General features: G+C 38.1%; 1 protein-coding gene and 2 pseudogenes across 1 annotated transcript; 1 reads left to right on the top strand and 2 right to left on the bottom strand.

Moving 5' to 3' along the window:
• Positions 1 to 20,931, top strand: part of LOC148916551 (AP-4 complex subunit epsilon-like) — a 103,091-nt pseudogene that overhangs the window by 59,566 nt on the left and 22,594 nt on the right.
• On the bottom strand, positions 1,997 to 4,002 carry LOC148916555 (uncharacterized). The gene is made up of 5 exons (XM_089053243.1): positions 3,572 to 4,002; positions 3,403 to 3,487; positions 3,236 to 3,331; positions 2,346 to 2,752; positions 1,997 to 2,250 (listed from the first exon to the last, which is right to left on the bottom strand). Exons 1-5 carry the CDS (start codon positions 3,898 to 3,900, stop codon positions 2,106 to 2,108), a joined length of 1,062 nt encoding a protein of 353 aa, XP_088909369.1. The 5' UTR covers positions 3,901 to 4,002; the 3' UTR covers positions 1,997 to 2,105.
• Positions 13,070 to 13,817, bottom strand: LOC148916556 (uncharacterized; annotated as a pseudogene).

Genomic DNA, 20,931 nt, shown 5'->3' on the forward strand with positions numbered 1-20,931 from the left:
ACTCTGACAGAATTATTTTGCATATATGATGCCTGCAATTAGGGAGCCACCAGTTGCAATGGATTCGAATGGGTTGATGTAACCTCCATTGAAGCAGATCGCAAGTGACACGTATGATGCTACAGTGCTTAATATGCTGAAGTCCATTAAGGACTTGGTATTAGTTTTATTAGTTGTATCAATTGTCATATTATTTGTTCTTTTAATGACCAATTAAGTGCACGGTTTCAAGGATTGTAAAAGTTCTCCCCAAAAACACATGTTGCACGCACCACCAATGACTTTTCAAACCCAATTTGTAATTTTTGTTATTGAAATAGGTGGATTAGCATTGACTTTAAATTATTGTTTGAAACAAAAGCATTTACTTGTCAGAAACCCAGTAAAAACTTTCCTAGACTTACTTTGTTAGAATTCGCCGTTAGTATATGTATTTTCAGATTAGGAAGAGAAGTATTTTCTGGAGAATTTAGCTAGAGAGAGAGAAATGTGATTCTCTTGTAACAGAATTACAACTGTCACCCTATTAGGTGCTTACACGTGTCAAACCAAATCTAAGCTAGAGAATCCACCTAGACTATGATCTAATGGTTCTCATTACATCATTTAAACTAGACAGAACAGAAAATAGAAAATTACTTCTGCTCTAAGAAATCAGGTAATGAACAAATCAGTGAATCGAGAAATCAGTAATGTAACAAATCAGAATCGAGAAATCAGTAACATAACAAATCAGAATCGAGAAATCAGAATCGAGAAATAAGGCGTAATGTAACAAATCAGAATCGAGAAATCATGCGAATCGAGAAATAATGCATGTAACAAATCAGAATCGAGAAATCAAAGTAATCGAGAAATAAGGCGGGAGAAATAAAGGCGTAATCGAGAAATCAGTAATCGAGAAGCAGAACATGTCTATTGCGTGTATATTTCATATCTATTGCGTGTATATTGCTTGTCTGTTGCCTGTGTATTGTTATTTATTTCCGTCGTAAGCAATACAAATCAATACAGACGCAATAAATGTAAACATATGCACGCAATAGACAAGCAATATAGACCCAACAGACATGCAATATAGACGCACCAATATACATTACTGTTATGTTACTCAGTGCCCAAAACCAATCAAATAAAGAAAATCAACCAATTTATTAACCGATTATAAAGGAGAGAGGGATTCAAACCCGAGGGGCAGTGCGGAACCAATAGGGAGTTTTTAGAGCATTGCACTGGGGACATTTTTTCATGTGTTTCTATAAGGAGGGCATGGTTGAATAAAATATTGGAGGCGAGGCCATAGCAGCCTATTCCCCTTACAGAATTACCTTATTAAGATGCAACCCATTGCGATTAAGTCAAGGCATGTTGAACGGCTTAAAGATTGGGATCTGATATTTGGAATGGTGGCTTGGATAAATGATGACATATCACTTTGCAATGATGTAATACACTTAAAAAGCCATCAGTCCCTATGTGAATATGCATTCTTCAAATCCAAATTCACATATGCAGTCTTCAAATCCCAATTCAATGCAGTTTGGTTGAGGTTAGGTAAATGTCGTCAAGGAGTTAGGCCAATATTACACCGATGTTTGTTTCATTACATCAAAAAAAACTTTACACTCCATATGCACATTCTATGTATGGGAATGGCATGTGTCTAACTTCAAAAACGCATCTGCCTATCCATTTAGATTGCCCACGTGCAATAGATTTACAGATCCAGTTACTTTTCTCCTCTCCAACCCTCAGCATCTCCATTTCAGAGTCTTCATTTTTCTATGCTCTACAACCAGCTCCATATACATTTCGCACAATATGCAAATAAACATAGCGTAATATCACACTAATCAAAATGAAAGCATGCATCCGCTATAATATTTGCCACTATTTTGGTTCTAATTGCAACCAGCTCCAGTAACTTAAATCTAAATTTCTGTACACAAATACACTAAGATTGAGAAAGACGAAGAAGAATTCAGGAGTAGAGGTGGAATTCGAAAAGGACCCATGGGTCTCTATTGTGTATTTACATGACTTTGAAATTTGACATTCCCAAAACCTATTTCATCATCATGTGCCTAAACCAAGTTCAACCGATATCATGACATGTAAGCATCTCCCCGTGCAATTTCTGCAGCCAACTTCAACCGAAAAAATGGCATGTTCTGCGAGGTGCAAGTAGCTAAGGAAATGTCAGCACTCAACAGCTCAATGTACTTCAACACGAACATACCACAATCGCCTCTGAAGCAAAACAAGAACTCGATCAATTCAACTAATGACATTCTAACATAATTGACAAATTAAACTAATAAAATTAAAGAAAAAGTTGTGCTCACTGATTAGCCTGTTGTGGAACATCCACACGATGTATTGGCCATGGACACCACCAATCTCGGGTGCACTCGTTCGCGTAAACACCTTCTTCATAAAAGTCGAGGGTGTGCAGAAGATTTGGAATCGTAATTGACAGGGGGCCGAGTTCTTCCTTTAAGCTCTGATCTGGAATGAGTGAAACCATTGAATCGTAGACTTTGATTTCACACTGAATCAGATCAATCTCTAGAGCCACCCAATGCTTATATTTTTGCAACATACAAGGTACATACACCTTATACGTGTTCTGCCATTCCAATCCACAAGCCGGAACCTTGCCATTTACAACGTTCACTAAACTGGTTCTAATTTTCCACCCAACTTGCTCTTTTTTCCTTTTATTATCCGCAAAGCAAGTATGGATGTGATTCTGTGAAATAGAAAACAATCAATGGTTAAACAACTCCACAAAGCAAGTATGGATAATTTGTAATTATTAACTGCACTTGGTCAAGACCTATGCCATACTGATGTACCACAGCCCTGGGTGTGTTAGTTTAAACACTTAGAGCAATAAGACATAACAGATAAGAAAAGCTGAAGGGAAGAAAAGGTAGAAGGCAGGCAGAAATCAGAGAGTTTAAAGGAATGTTTAATCAATATTCAAATCTGAATTGTAAAGAACTACGTAGGGTTATTTATAGCAAACTAAAACCTAGAGAGAATAGAATTAAAATCCCAGGTAAAACAGAAATCCTATTCCTAATAAAATAGGAAACTTAGAAATCCTAATAGGATTTGGAAAACTAACTTAGAAATCCTACTAGGATTTGGAAAACTAAAGAATATAGGAAACTAACAAATGAATTAGGAAACTAAACAATTTAGGTCCTATGCATCCTGCATCACATACCATAAAAAATACATCGGTCGTTGTCCAATCCGATATTTCTACTTCCTCCAACTGTTGTTGTCGCTTCCGGATGAGATACAAGCCCAAATCAATGTGCTGCACATGTTTTCCTTGTCAATCTCATAATCTATGCACATTCAAACAAATGCATAATCAATTAAACTTACATCTCCTTTCAGCCAACCGTCAGCTTTGACGAGGGAAGCGAAGAATTCAATCTCAGCTTCCACGTTGCCAAATTGCATCACCAAACTATGAATATAAAAAAGTTTTAGAACACAACAATTAAAAAATATATACACTCATGCCTTCTATCTCAAAAAACAAAGGACTTACTTTGGGTTATGGCGCCATTCCGAACAAAGTTTCAGCAATTTCACCATATCATCATGCGGAATTGCCTTCATTGGGTCTAACGTCCGAAGTCCGGTTGTCTTTGGCAAATTTTTTTTTACCACTTCACTAGCTTCAACGATCTTCCACATAGGAATAATCCTCTTCCTCTTCCGTAATTGGACCCCTCGTTCCACACCTTCACCTTCATCATTCAACCAAACGTTCAACTGAGATAACACAGCTGTAGGTTGATCCAAATCCATTTCCCCGACAGTAACCTCAACCTTTGTCCCCTCCGTGCTCTCGCCAATGTCATCGCCAACCAACATAACTTCATCCTCCTCTTCCTCACATTGGTTTCTTTGCACTTCCTTTTCCTCACTTCTCTGTCTTTTCACTTCCTTGCCCTTCCTTTTTTTTTTTTGGATCCTCTCCCTCACCTGCTTTTTCTTTGCAGTTCTTCCTCTCCCTCAATGCTCTTTCTTTGCGCTTCCTCTCCTTTGTTGCTTTTTATTTTCACTTGCTCTCCCTCACTTCTTTTCCTTGGCACTTCACCCCCTTCAATCCCCTCCTCTTCCTTTTCCTCTCCCTCATTTGTCTTACTTGCCCCTTCACCCCTTTCAATCCCCTCCTCTTCCTTGTCCTCTCCCTCATTTCTGTTATTTGGCCCTTCACCCCCTTCAATGTCCTCCTCTTCATTTTCCTCTCCTTCATTTCTATTACTTGGCCCTTCATCCCATTGCATGCCATCCACCTCATATCCCTCAAATAGATGTGACACGACACAACGATTCGTCCTCTCTTTCAGTAAAGCTATGTCCCTTCTCACTTCCTCCTCAAAATGAGGACCTAAACAGTGGCCCAAAATTTTTTCCATCCGTATGACCTTTAACTCAAGGACGTCCTTTTCCCGCTTTACTTGAAACAACTCGGACCTCAACAAGCTTACCGCCTTGTTCAACTCATCAAGGTCAGCACATGAAGAAGGAATTGACTCTGCCGAGACAACAGCAGGGCGACCCTGTGGCCAACTCCAATATGGTTGTCTCATTTCCTCTTCACTTGGACATAGCGCCCAAGAATATTTAAAACAGACAAGAGTCATATGCAATCATTCTACTTCATAATTTCATTGAATCTTATAAATAGTTCCAAGGGCTGCAAACCAAACCTCTTTGCTCTGGAAAAAATAATTGTTCAACTTTCTCATCTCGGGAACAGACGTAGTAGTTCTCCATCGCAAAATACGCGGGAGAGCTGTCGGATCAACAACCTTGCAGTAATTCAGGTCCACCTATTCTAGGAATTAATTCATATACCCAAATCTACACAATTCACAGGACACAAGTTATTATTTAAGTTTTAAAGTCAACAAAACATAACGACATGAACATTATTACCATGTACCTGGAAAGCATACGTGAAACCTTTAAAACTCCAGCCACCCCTTTGCACTTCACCATGGTTATCCTTCTTGCCCTTCTCATTTCTCCGGCTTGTTCCGGTTACCTTACATTTCCCCTTCCCTCTTCCCTCTTCATTTTCAAAGCTTTTCACATACTTTGTTGGTGCAGAAAACAGACTGTCTTGGGTTTTGTCAAACGACACCGAACCCCATGGAAACCTGTTGAACGCATCCAAGTCCTCTACAAGGGTCAGGTAATTTAGATTGATGTTCAAATGTTTGTCCCTTCCCAAAACCACTAACTCAGCAAAGTAAACAAGAGCTAGCTTGTAGACGTCATCTTCCTCTGTGCACCTCACAAATGCTTCTTCTAAAGCATTACATGTAATTCCTTCGTCTATAAAATATCTTTTCTGAAGTCTAATTTCATCACTTTCTCCACTGGAAACTTCAGGAACTTCCCCAAAACGAAGCCACGAGATCAAACAGAAATCTGACGAGTGAACTGAGCAACGTCGCACCCTATTAAGAAACTCAGTCCATCCAAGTCTTTCACACCCTGCCCCGCTACTCTACGCAACACAACCCCATGCACAATCTGCCCGCTAAACTGAATCTTATCTATATTCAGAAGATGGCCAAAGCATGATGTCTTGAATTGTTCTAATTGTTCGGCACTCAACTTCGCTCGAATTACAGCTAGGGCTGAATTTGCATGTGAGCGAGTTGTTCACCCGTGAGGAATATGCCTCTGACTCTGGCCATACCAGCTCAACGTTGGATCCCATTTCCTGAAATACAAGATGAAATAACGTGAACACATATACTACCACGTATTTGCACAATCACATTGGTATTTACACAACTAGTCAACCAGCACATTACAAATTTTACAAAGTACATGCGCATAGGGATTACTGATCACAGGCTTTAACATCATCAAAGCAATATGACATATTTTGTGCAAATACCTGTTAATGCAATGATTCTGTGAATTACAAGCACTAGCATGTGTTTTATTTATGGATCCAAACTCCAATCAATGGTTGATGCATGAGTGAGTGTGAGTGCAATCTAGGCAAAAATAAATAAATGAGAAAGATGGTGGAAGGAAGCAAAGCAAAGCATCTGCTCTGCTATCTGCTCGCTAAGCCATTGCCACATCCTTCTTTCTTTCTAGCTTTTTCTTCAGTCAGCCATAATCGTCATAGATCAACCTTTTTTCAAATGCTTTGCACTTTTATTCATGAGTTTATTATTATCTGTTCTCATTTTTAACAGGCAAATTTAGTAACAACGGAAATAATATTTATTTCAAAAATTATATATATTCTAGCTCCAGAGAGATAATCTGCACTCTGCACTGCTTCAAATGTGGAAGGTTTTGAGGGCCTCCTCCAATTCAACACCATTACCTTATTCATATCATTATTGACATGTTATTGACATGTTATTGACTTTATATTCATTCGTTTTTTAACATATACCCAAGCAAAAATTAACATGCAAGTGAAGCACAAAGAAGAGATGCCAAATTTAACAACATTCATGGTACAAATTGGGGAAAACGGTTACTCTAACCCTAAACTCAAATTCCATAAATTACTCACCAAATGCTGGTTATTGAACAATCGCAAGGTGTCTGTGTTGGGTCTTTGTGCGGCTTTGCTCCACAAATGGAACCTCTCACTTCCAACGAATACGGCTTCTCTCCTTCCCCTTTCCACTGCTTCGTCTTTTTACTGTTTCAGAATCCACGCCTTTGCTCCTTCCACTCAAAATAAATACTTTTTCACGGTTTAGATAGTGGAGTTGCGTTCAACCGTCGTTGCCCGTTGCCTTCAACCGTCGTTGCCCGTTGCCTTCAACCGCTTCTCAGAGCTTAGCGGTTTCTCTCAGCTATGAGTTTGAGATCAATGGGTTTTTTCTGTTCAAACTTCGAACTTGCCTCTCTTTTTTGTTTTTGTTGGGACCAACTTCATTGCTGGATATTAAATTCGGGTTTGGGTTCCTCACCTACCCGATTGCACAACTTTATCCCAATTCTCCCCAGCCCTTGGATTGATCCAATGACTATAAAGTGAACCCCTTATAACTTACCCCTTATAACTTACCCCTCATTATAGTCTCAGCGGTTAAATAACCAGCTTACAAAACGAGGTGGGCTTTAAGGTTTGTGAAGTTGTATAACTTTTGGCATTGTAGGTGGAGAAGTTTAGGTATACTTCAAAGGATTTGGTTTTAAAGGTAAAACAAACAACTGGTTTCAAGAAAATAGGTTTTAATGAAGTCTGACAGCAACTAATTTATGGGTCTAGGGCAGTAGTAGCATTTCGAATTTGGAGACCTAATTGGCTTGGGTATTGGAGGTATTCAGTTTGGGGGGAAGGAGGGAATTGAAATTCTTCAGTAGTCAACTTTCCGAGAAATTAAAGTAAAAAAGTCTTTTAAAATTCATAAACGATGTACTTGTCTATGTATCATGTTTAGAATCCATAATTCAAACAACTTGAAAAATGACCAGTATGCATGTTTGGATTTACTTTCACAAGTTCACAACTCAAACAAATGACCTGACAAACAAGTATTCCAACCGGCAACGGACCCAGGTAGGCAGACCAATGAAGCATACCACCAAAACATTGAAAAAACACATAGGAATGAATGATGGAACCCTATCACACCAGAATTGTGGCAAATCTGGTAAAGCCTTTTTAGGTTATTTTCACTATCTTTCAGAAGTATCTGTAAGAGGGCAAATCTCGATACTATATATACTCAATATTGATCGGCATCACAATTTCATATTTCTCATTGCACTACGAAGGAAAATAAAACTTATCCCACAGAGAAACAGGATCCTCCTATCTGAACCAGTTATGTTACCTCCTAGTGCCTTCACAAAAAGCCTAATGAACTCGGGATGGCCTTCATATGTAGCCCCATTAATTATATTACCATCAACAACACACGCCAACATGGTCTCGGGTTCCACCCAATAAGCACCTGCAGCAACAAGTACAGGTCTGACAGCTGGGAAGGCCGTACACTTCCTACCTTTAACCGAGCCTGCAGCTGCTAGGACAAGTTGCCCATGGCAAATCGAAGCAATTGGCTTTCCGGAGTCAGTAAACTTTCTCACTAATTCTAAAACCGACGCATCCAAAGCAAGATATTCAGGTGCCCGTCCTCCTGGTATTATTAATCCATCATATTTGTTAAATTCAATTTCATCAAATGTTGAATTGAGTGCGAAATTGTGACCACGTGATTCAGAATAAGTCTGCAACCGAAGAAAAAAATACAGAAAACCAAAACACATATTAAAACAAAGGGGGACCAGAAAGACATATAGCATTTGAAGATTTGTAAATTAAACACAGATCACAATTCAGCAAACCTAGGTAGCCCATTATCAGATTGTTCTCACTTAGAGATGAGGGCACAAATGCAATTTTGTTCATTGAATATGGTGTACGCAGTGACGTTGGAGCCAAGAATTTGTTCACGCTGTCTTGTACCCAGAACTCAAGCTCAATACAGGTTGGTTCTCTACCTCATAATGAATGAGCAAGCACTCTAACAAAACTCCTAACATGTGTTCTTGTTTGAGCTTACTTTAGTCTCGCTGTCCACACAACCTAGAACTGTAAGTCTATAACCTACGGATTGCTATTTGTCAATCTAATAGAGTGGCTCTAATCAACAATAAAACTTATTCCTTTTGTCTATAATTAAGGCTACCAATGATTGGCTGATGCAAAAAACTAAACTTGAAAGCGTGATGTTCGTTCGTAAACTTGACAAACTAATTTCCAGTCTCAACAGATTCCAAATTTTAAAGGAGGCAACATAATCCCATATGTGAGAATTGTAAGCACTTCAATCTTTGAGACAAATTTCTTGTTTTGGGTTTACAAATTCAAGTGAAGTAAGCTTTCAATCTTCAATCTAAATGAGTGTGCTTGATTACAGAGCATGGAAAAGACCAATTGAAAGTGCTCAAGTGATGTAATGAGGCTAAAGAAAACGTTTTTCATTAAAAATAAACAAAGGAAAAGGCAAAAGAACCAGAGGTGGGTGATCTGGTGAGGAGGAGAAAGTTGATGAATGGCTGTGCGGCATAGACAGCCGAAAAGAAACTTACAGCAATAGCCTCTGTCACGCTCTCCAGATGTTTATGCAAGTTTGAAACAGCAGCAGTCATACTACGCTCTCCATCTGAGAATTTTAGACCCTAACCATTTGTGAAGAGCAAATATTAGATTTTCTTAAAGAAGACAACAACTCACAGAACCAATGGATGAAATAATATGAACATAAATATATCATCTGGATACCTTCCACCACATGTAACCATAACCCAGTGCCCCCAAGGTAGCTGCTGGCATTATTAGTGGTGGCAAACCTATGAAAAAAATCAATGAAAAAATATAACAAATTATAACATGTAAGGAATAGAAGTTTTAGAACTTAACCAAAAAGTAAGGGCAAGACCATGCATTAATTTAGTGGTTATAAGCAAGAGGAAAAAGCACAAAGCATGCTAAGAATTCATTCGAACACAACAGAGAAAGTAAGATACCAATTTGGCTGTCATTCCCCTTCTGACGTGACGAGCCAAGTTGCCGGACCTCAGCTGCCAGTCGGCGCACCTAAAAGAAATTAACACAGGAAAATTGATATCCATTAGAAAAAACAAAAATTTAACTTGATCAAGCATCCTTCGACACTAAATTTATAGTAGTTTTTCCAATACTTGTGATGCGATCGCATCAAAGTCACCTTCTGATTGTTCTCCGGTTCCATTCAACAAAGACTGCAAACAAAACAGAAATAAACACAAATCCATCAATTTTTTCAGCAACAAGACACAAGCTCCTAAATAAATAAACTATCTAACTGATCAAAACCCTAGTTGACCAAATGCATTAAAAAATTAAAAACTCATACAAAATAACACCAAATAAAAATGTTGTACGAGTTCCACTAGCAAAGCAGAGTAAAAATTATGAAAATAGTACCTGAAGTTCACCGATCAAGTCAGATAATTTACCATTCTTAAGCATCCATAAACAGCAACTATATTTATATATGGAGGTGTCCAAAATAGTTAACCTTCAAAATCGAAACAGTGTGTGTGCCATGTAAGGCAATTAGCCACTGCTTCTAGATTGTACAATATTACACCTCACAATACTAACAAAACCAACTAGCTCTAGCAAAAAGGCAGGATGACGAGCCAAAGTACCCCCAGCAAAGGTTCTACATCTGCATCTTCATATAAAGGAGTTCCTGACATAATTAATGAGCAAAGTGAATTCCCAAGTCATAAGTCCACACTGAGGTCAATTCACAGACATTAAGACATTTACCTCATACATATGCCTCCCCCCTTAAACCCTCTATTGCAAGCTTCAGTCGGTAATATTTGATCTTCAAAGGGTCAACTTTATCCACCGAAAGCCCAACACTGAGATGCTTGATGAATTGTATGGTCTTGATTCCGCAAGACGTACTGTGAGGCCAATAAGTTGGGAAATTAGAACTGCAGTTATGTAAAATTTGGATAAACTGCACTAAATTCACAAAGCTTACCCATCTCGTTGTTGTGGCACATCTGCAATGCTGCAAACTGAGAATGGCGTAAACCTCGACATCTTCAGCCCCTTTTGCTTAACCTCTTCAACCTCAAAATCTTCATAAAACTTCATATTGTACAAGATTAGTGCCAGACGCTAATGTGGTGCGTAGTGTAACCACTTTGCAGATTTGGTAAAAGCAACATATGAGTAGTTGCAGATGTCCGAACAAATCAATTTCGATTGCAACCCAATGGGACCCTCAAGATTATATGGAAAATAGACCTTTCGGACTTTTGTCCAAGGCTTGGCCATACCCGTGTTGCCACGTACCGTGCACAAAGTGATGTATATTCTTTAGCTTGTTGGGTGGAAGGTCAATGGTGTTTAAAGCAGTTGCCTTCTTCGATCCACGTGTCTTGGCAGTCGCTTTTAATGGCTCTAGAAATTAATGCAGACATTGAAATGAAAGCATATTATAGAATGACAACCGAAAGCAAATGAAGCAGTGAATGTAACATGGTAACATGTTTACCAGCAAGGAATAATCTGCCATTGTCCAGTGAGTTCCAAATACCAATGGATGAGAGAGTTGCCTTTTCCGGATAAGAAAGGTTGCCATGTCCAGGTGCTGAAAGTTGACATATAATATCAGCACATTTTCAGGCAATTGTACACTTGAAAAAGGTGAGAAAACAATTGAATTATCGTAAAAAAGTAGAGATTTGTGTATTCTTACCCTTGAGCTAATCCATGCCGTTTCATCGATCAGTTTGTAGAAAAAATCAGAGCCCACTGAAAATGCTTCCAGCTGCACCTCCGCACTACAAAAGGCAAACTTGCAACGGTTACGTTTGTACTCATCTCATAATTCTGACTTTGTTGATGACAAATATACACATGCATATTAAAGCAAACTCTACATTTTCTCATTACTATATGACTACATACTAGAATAGGATGACGATTGGATTTCGAAGGTAAAGAATCCTAACCTGATATCGTTTTTCTAGGCAGTGCAAAACTCTATTACTGCCTTCACATCTTCAATGGGTAGAGGTTTTGATGGATCAAAACATGGCGGGGTTGCAGTTGCATCCGACACACTCATTGTCCTCCTCTTCCTCAAAGGATCAGTAAATGGACTTAACAATATCTGGGCCGGGCGCTTCTGTCTACACCCTTTACCTTCCACTTCTTTTTTTTTCAACACTCGAACTACCTTCTTCATCACCAGCCATACTAATTGTGGGTATACTTGGAGGATTCATCAGACCTCCCGATGACATACTTTCAGCTATTTTTCAATCTTCTAACAAAGACATCAGCCTTTGGCAGATTTCGTCACACTCGCCACATATTCCGGGGTAGGCAGCTTCTCGAATTGTGCCTACTCAGCTTCTTCATGCACTTGTAAGTGAGGAACTGGAGCGGCCATTTCTAGCTCTTCGACTACCATGGCTGCGGAAGGTTCGGCCCATCACCGAGGACTTGTGTTTCCATTACTGCTGGTTCTGTAGGCGGAGTAACATAGTCATGTAATGGCGACAAGTCATTGTCGCCTCCTTCATTCATATGAGGACTACCGAGGTCCTCATGTCCTTCCCCAGCTTCTTTCACCCCACCATTTTGTTTTTTCAGCTACTCTATCTCCAGCTTAAAATAATGCTCCATTGAAGCCAGGGTGTTGCGGAAATCCTCCACACACTTTTTATTTTTTGCAAACTCTCTTTCAACTTTGAATGACTCCCTCCGTACCATTTCTTCCAATTCATGCACTCTGTTGCGAAGCGCTTGATTTGAACTGGCAACTTTGGCCAATTCATCCTTTGTCCTTTGAAAGTCACGCTTCAAAGTGCGTAACTCAGTGGACGCGAGTTTACCCTGCAATAAGTTATAATGCAAGTGTTACAATATTTCCAAAATATATCGGAACAATACAGAAGTTATTTTCCTATTGTATTATGACGTATATATTGGAAAAAAGGTAATGCTTGCCTTAGAAGACGACATGAAGGCTAGCAGTTTCTTCAATGTCCTCATCTTTTTCTTCTACCGAGGCGAAGTGCTGGTTTTTTGTTCAGCGTCATCGCAACTCAACAAGTTCTTCAGATGTTGTCAACACGTCACCCCAAGTCCAATACGGTTGCTGCTTGTCAATTACAGATGGCTGGATAAGTTGCACATCAACCTGCAATTTACAGAGACAATATACATATCAGTAAACTTATTATATTATATTTTCATATGCCTAACATTATCATTACAAACTTAACTAACCTCACGGTTCTCAAATACTTGGCTCATTAGCTCATAAAAACGCAGCGAAGTGTTGCTCCTCCAATGTAGTATACGAGGGATGTAGGCATTATGTTCGTGCACCACCAAATGTAGTGCAGCCAAGGCTGGAAATACTTCATAAGCCCAAATCTGGTTTGAGGAAGAAAACGTGAGTCATTGTAAACAAATGAAATTTAACTTAAACATGAATGGAAATTTGCTCACCTGAAGTGCAAAGGCAAAACCTTTGAGGTGGTACTCTCTTGGTCTACCAGTTGCTGTTGTCTTTACTTTCTTTTCAGATTTTTTTTGTTTTCGCAGCTTTTTTGGGCACTTTCACTCGATGGTAATCTGCACAAAGTACCCTCAAAAGTGACGCATTTGTCTTGGCATAACACACAACACCCCATGGATACTTCCCAAACTCTTCAAGGTCATCCGCCAAATTCAAATATCATATGTCAATGTGGACATGTTTTTCACTGCCCAACAACACAAACACAGCAAAGTATACAAATCCGAGCTTCAATACATCATCCGATCATAATGAAGGCTTTTTCAATTGCAAAAGGTTGACAGTTTTATTGTTGCCAAAGTACTTCCTTTTCAATGAGCAGTTCTCATTAGTGGGAATCAGAATAAAGGGAAGGTTTCCAAACCTTAGCCCTGTGACGACACAAAATTGCTACGCCGTGAATTGGATCACCTTAATGCCAATGATGAATTTGATCTCGTTCACTTGTGAAACTGTCTTCGGATCAGCCTTCCTCAGCAACAAGCCGTGGACAATTGGCGAAGTCCACTTTAGGTCCTCAATTAGTAGGAGATGACCAAAACAACTCTCTTCAAAGGTTCATAGCTGTTTCTCACTGAATTTCTCCTTTATTGTACTGATTGCAGTCTTTGTATGGGATAGGGCCAATGCTTTTTCTTGGAACTTTTATTCCTCTGCAATCATCAACTTAATTGGAGAAACCATATTTCCTTGCACGCCAATATTATAAAAAAAATTTCAGTCCGTTGCAATCTAGACAATAACAAGCAATACACAATCAGCACTTATCAACAACCTATTATAGGATATTAAGTGAAAAATAAACAAAAAATACAGCGCATAAACAAAACCCCAGCTATTTACAACTGACCTACTAATTCAACGGCTCAAACCCCAGCTACTAATTCCTGCACGAGGCATTTCCATCAGTACAACCTTAAGCGGATAAATAAAGTGATGTGTGTATCGAAATAAATGCAACAGCCACTGCAAGTACTCCAAAGCAAAGACATATCTTACTTACAAAAGTGTTACACACTGGTGAAAGAACAGAGTTATATGCACATTAATTATGGCTTCTAATAAATACTTCACTTTCTCATCAATTAATTATGGCTTCTCTATTTGAACAAAAAAGAGTTGTTTTACCTGCTTTTCTGAAATGGAACCTAGCTTGTAATCCTGCAAAAGGGAAAAGTAAGAGAAGTTGCTACAAATTCAAAGAAAAATTTGTCTCAGAGAGAGTGATGTAAAGGAAAATTAGTACATAAGGGGAAAGTAAAAAACTGAGAGAGCGCATGTAATGTGAAACTCTAGGAAATCCCAAAAATTCCAAATTTGGCCTACACCAATACACGTTGAAGCAGAACTCACCAAACTAGTAAGCGCACTTTGCAACTCACTCACGGTAACGTAAAGTTCCTCAATACTTCCTTTCGTATCACCAACCTGTTTCATAAGTTGTAACCAAATTTAGAGATGATGCCGAAAATATATTTCGTATGCTACAAGACTCCATGTACATTAAATTGGAATATAGGATTTTAAAATACTAAATTGCATACATTTAAGGCATGGCACACCACATATGGATAGCGGATACCTAACCAGCTGTGACATTCATCCTATTAGTTCCATATTGATAATGTCAGAAGTTTTTGCTTCAGCCTCATCAAACTAGAAGTTTTTTAATTTGAATTTATGAATTAAGAACTAAAAGCTCATAATATGCAGAAAATGACATACAATTGTTAAAATCTCATAAGAATGTTTGTGTTCTATCCAACATAAGAATGTTTAATACAGTCATTTCAATTGTTAAAATCTCATCAAACAATATAGATAGTTGGGACTTACCCAGACAAAGGTGAACGAAGCCCAAACGTTCTGTGACAAAATGAAGAGTTTGATTTCTGTGAACAGTGCCTGCGAGCGAGTGAGAGTGGGTGTGAGTTATTACCCAGTTCATAGAAACCCATAAGCCCAAACCCAATTTCTGAGAAACCCCTAAACACTAAAACCCTAAACCAATTTCTTACAAATCCATACCCCATAAACCAAATTCACAAAAACCACAAATTTCAAAGAAAAGGGTTATGAACAGTACCTCGTGGATGTCAACGATGGAGTTTCGCTTGGATGAACAACCACTGTTGAGGGAGAAAGACCATTGCGTCGACGAGAGAGAGGTACACGAGGGAGAGAGACGGGCCGAAGAGATAGAGCGAAGAGAGTTAGAGAGAGAAGCCAATTTCTGAAAAACTGATATGGGTACAATAAGTGGACAATAATTTTATATTTAAAGGTGGTAGTTGTAAAAAAATTGGGAAGGGGTGGTATTTTTAGTTAAAATTATGAAATGGGTGGCATTTTAGGCTATTTCCCTTGCTTTTTCAGCTGTTCAGAGCTTAGCTTTAGGGTTTAGGGTTAAGTTTTCCTGTTTGGTGGGCCTTCAAATCATCCATTTAGTGCTTAGGGTATCAGGTTTAGCTCTCAGGTTATCGGCTACCATTCACAATAGTTAAACCATAAACTCTAAAGCGCTAACAAGCGATTCTACATCCTAAAGTAACAAATTGTTTTGAAACAAAAATTAAAGATGTAAAATGAAAACAGAAAGGAGACTTGAAAACAAAACAGACTGAGCTTTGAGGTCCAGAGCTCTATAGTTGCATGATGAATGTTTAATGCTTTTTTTAAGTTGAAGTTTTCTGGACACCATTATAATGTTGACATTCATCTAATCAATGATTAGCTATAATGTTGTCATTTCATTTTGTTTTGGCCTGTCTTGGAAGTATATATCGATTGGTAAAAATCTTTCTTCCCTTGCAGTGTCAATATTTGGTGGAAGAATTGTCAGCTTCTCACTCAACAGATCTGCAGCAGCGTGCATATGAATTGCAAGCTGTCATTAGCTTAGATGCTCCTGGAGTTGAGAGTATTATGCCGTAAGATGCAAGTTGTGAAGACATTGAGGTCATATTTAATTGCATTATCTACTTGTACCCTTCGTTTTTTAGCTTCTCCTTTAAAGTATTAAGAACTATAGTAGTTCTGCATTTCTCTTTTCCTTGTTATTTGGTGGTCGTTGGCTTACTGTCTGAACCTCCTGTTTTCTAATGGTAAAGTCTAATGGTTGTTTAACCTTGTGATTCATTAAGTTTGGTGACCCTCTTATTGTTATATGCCAAACGATATACTGTAACTTTAATTTTCTCTGGTTTTTTTCTTTTTACAAAATGTATCTTTTGGAAAGCATTTGTTGAGATATATCAAATAGAATCCTTGATGAATATAAATTAGGTATAAGGAAAGTGAACTAATGTATGTCTCATTAAAAAGTGTAATAGCCTTGTAAATTGTTCTAATAGGACGTACCACTTTTCCACATCGTGATAATGTACTTTCTCATATGGATACATTATCTTTGATGCAACATAATTCAGTTTTTCTGATCATGATTGTGTTTGTGTTTCACAGATACGTTATTATGAATCATGACACAACATTAAATATTTTTAAAACTGTATAGATCCAGAAGAATATTTTCCAAAATAGAAATACTATGAAAAATGAACATGTATCCTAACTGACTGTGAATGCGGAAGGAATAGCTTTGCTTGCTTCCTTGTTAAATATGCCCTATCCGTACTACTTATGGGATGAAGTTTGAGAAAAAGTAAGAGCCCATATCTGACAATTGCAAGCAAATCATTAAATGAGGGACTTTTTTTGGTCCAAAAGAAAAAGGCCATTGTAAATGTTGACTGAAAAATAATCTGACTAGATACCTTATTTGGTAACTGTATACATATATACATTCATAGATACCTTACTCTGTTTAAGTAGAAAGATGTCATGTATTGTTTGGTTAATGCTGTTCTTGACCTTCCGATATTTTATTTGGTAAATTTTGAAAATGTGCTATGAATGTATATATGTATACAGTTATCAACTGCACAGGTTTTAATAGGGTCAGCAAATTATTGCTTTCCCTTCTTTTATCATTCTCGTGTATGTATGCATGCATGGATCAATGTGAAGATAATAATCTTCAGGTCCCAATTGTGATAATGTCAGTTATCATTATTAAATTGTACATGGGTTTCTGAAGCCTTATTATTGCTTGACACTTGGGGTGTATCCAATTCATACTTATAAAGACTTTTTTTTAAGTGAGTGACTTTCATAGAGATGACAAATTCTTAAATACTCTCATAGAGTTGATAAAAGTCACTAGTAAATTGGCAAGACTTTTGCTCTTAACAATTAGCCTTAAAAGTATGGAAAAGTCATTCATTCAATAAGCTTTTTAAAAGTCATTAACTTTTTGGATACCACCAAACTTTTAAATACTTTTTAAAAGTCATAACTGAATATCACCAAACTTTTAAATACTTTTTAAAAGTCACAATTGAATACAACTAGACTTTTATATACTCTTTAAAAGTCTAAATTGAATACCTCCAGACTTTTAAACTCTATAAAAGTCATTAAAAATTTGAATTGGATACACCCCCCGTATTATGCTCATGCTGCAGGCACTAATTGTAGATTTCCCTGTAAAAAAAATACAAAGATTGCTTTATTGTAGTTTTGGCGCATATAAACATGATGATATTGTGAAAAATTCGGAATCAGTTTATGAATGATTAAAATTGCTTATTTGACCAATATGCATCTATTATACTGGCGAAACTTAATTTATGTAGCTGCCTTTGGTTGGTAATACACGACATGCTTTAATTAGTTTCCCGACTGCTTCGTCCCTGGTCCTTGCATCTTATTTCTTCCCTTTAGTTATAAGTTGCTCTTTTCATGGATTTTACAATTTTATTTCTCTAATATGCTTGAAAACCTTGATTTTGGATCATGCGGAAACCATTTATTTATTTCTTGAATAAGATTATTTTGTGTAATATTAATATTCATCTTCTCTTGCAGATTGATAAAAGCCTTTCATTCCTCAATGGCTATGTCCAGCAAGCACTAGAGAAAGGTGCTCAGCCCTATATTCCCGAGAATGAGCGCTCTGGAATGTTAAATATCAGCAACTTCTGTAACCAAGATCAGCATGAAGCTTTAACCCATGGTCTTAGGTTTGCGGCATATGAGCTTCCAAAGCTAGCAGTGTTAGCTCAATGCAATCTGTGCATTATGGATCCAGAGAAGTATGAGGATGCCAAACAAAACAAGTCTTGGTTAAAAGCTATGGAGGATGAGCTTTTTATGATTGAAAAAAATGGCACATGGACACTTGTTGACAGACCAACTGAAAAACCTGTTATAGGGGTTAAATGGGTCTACAAAACCAAGTTAAATCTTGATGGCACAGTGTTGAAGAATAAAGCGAGCCTGGTTGCAAAGGGCTATGCACGAAAGCCTGGTTTGGACTACAATGAGACTTATGCACCGGATGCTAGGTTGGAAACCATTAGAACCTTAATAGCCTTAGCTGCACAAAAGAGCTGGAAACTGTATTAGTTAGATCGGCTTTCTTGAATGGAGTTCTACAAGAAGAGGTTTATGTTGAGCAGCCGGAAGGTTTTGTAGTCAAAGGCAAGGAGGAAAAGGTGTACAAGCTTCATAAGGCTCTCTATGGCCTAAAACAAGCTCCGAGGGCTTGGTATGGAGAGATTGACAATTATTTCTCACAGTGTGGTTTCAAGAAGAGCTTGAGTGAACCAACTTTGTACATAAAAGCAAGGGGAGAAGATATCTTGACTATTTCTATCTATGTGGACGATATAGTCTACGCTGGCAGTTGCAAAAATGCTGGAAGAGTTCAAGGAAGACATGAAAATGAAGTATGAGATGACAGACTTGGGACTTCTTCATCACTTCCTCGGAATGGGAGTGATTCAAACTAACTCTAGCATCTTCATTCATCAGAAGAAGTATGCAAGTTCTTTACTGAGTAAGTTTGGATTAAATGAAGCAAAGACTTTCACAACTCCTCTTGTAGCTACTGAGAAGTTATCTAAAGATGATGGAAGTGGATATGCAAGTGAGGAAAAGTATAGAAGCATTGTGGGAACACTACTACATTTTCCTATTTGCGCGACGAAGAAAAATTCGTCGTGCAAGAGATAATTATGCGACGGAAAAACAAATTCCTCACGCAAACTGTGAAAAAGTTGCGCGACAAATATATTCTGTCATGCAAGAGCACTTTGCGCGACGCAAAAGCTGGTCGTTGCGCAAAGGGAGGAACAAAAATGCGGGAAAGTTTTTATGGCGTCAAAACATTGCGTGACAACCAATATCGTCGCGCAAAATCAATTAGCGCGACAAAAAATGTTTTCGTCGCGTAAAGTTATATAAAAACCGCCAATTTTAATATCTAGCGACAAACACTTGCGCGACGACAACAATCGTCGCAAAAGAAACCTTTGCGCTTATAGCTTGCGCGACGGATGCTTAATTTTATACGATTTAAAACTTTTGCATTGCGCAAAGTCGGATGTCGACACGGTTGCGAGCTGAAAAAAATTTGGGTTACGAACGGGACACATGAGCGACGAACTTGGGATTTTGCGCGACGGAATTTATTTTTTTGCGCGAAAATGTTCGTCGCGCAAAAGTCTTCTTCTTCATATACTGGATTTCGCCATTGCGAGGCAGAGTTCAAAAAAAACTTTGCTCGCTCTCCTCTGCATCTGCTGCAGCTTCTGATAATGCTGGGAGTTGACTACGGTCTTTAGGTATGTATTTGTAGTCGTTAGTTTGAAAGTATTAATTTAAATTCACACTAACACGATTAATTTCGTTGTCTTTAGGGATAATTGTAATTAGCGATTAGTGGAAAACGATTGAGAAGGTATTTGATTGTTTTTATATTTTTTGTTGTGAAATTATATTTATATTATGTTGTTGAATTTTCCGTTACGTAGCACAATGTGTTGTGATGTACGAAGTTAATTGAAATTAACTTCGTACTTTGTTTTTTATTGTACTAAAACTTAGTTTCCCGTTCGAGATTAGTTGGATTTCGTGTATGGATGCGTAATGCATGACTGCGGTCCAATTAATTCTTGAATTAACCCATTATTTGGACAGTTTGGTAATGATAGTGTTGTCACGTAATCTACGGCTACAGACTAGGTTTCGATTGTGGAAATTTCGGTGTCATCTCGGTATGTTCTTCGGGTGGTACATAGGTATTTATGCCTATGCCCACCTCAAGAACTGTATCGAGATGCTGCCAAATTCTTCCACGTTGAAATCTAATCTCATGTAGCCGTATGTTACGTGACAGGACTATGGGATAGGACCCTTACCGGAGACATAAGGTGACATTATAACTTTGTATGAAGTTTTTGTGATTGTTGTGTTGTGATTGTGGTTCCAGGAATTATGAGCAGGCTGTGGATACAGAACCCAAATAGATGCGCAGACGAATACTTGGATGAATAGAGAATTTTATTGAGTTCGCACATAGACACAACCCGGGTGCAACTAGAATCCGTTGTCCTTGTAGGAGGTGTAACAACACATTGTGGGAGACAATTGAAAATGCTGGATTTCATTTAGTAAGGAATGGAATGATTGAGACATATAGCATTTGGAACCTTCACGGGGAACAATTAGACAATGCTTCGTCTTCAAATGCCACAAGAGTGGACAATGTTGAACCTATTGTGGATCCTAATGAACAAGTCATAGATATTATAAACGATGCTTTTCCATTTGCATCGACGAACATCAATCAGGAAGGGGAAGATGACATGCCTACACCAATGGACAGTGCAGAATTCGAACAATATGAAAAACTGTTAAAAATGCCAACCAAGAGTTATACCCGGGGTGCAAGAGC

This window comes from Prunus mume, linkage group LG5 (assembly GCF_029339155.1).
Source record: "Prunus mume cultivar Tortuosa linkage group LG5, ASM2933915v1, whole genome shotgun sequence".
Taxonomy (NCBI): Eukaryota; Viridiplantae; Streptophyta; class Magnoliopsida; order Rosales; family Rosaceae; genus Prunus; species Prunus mume.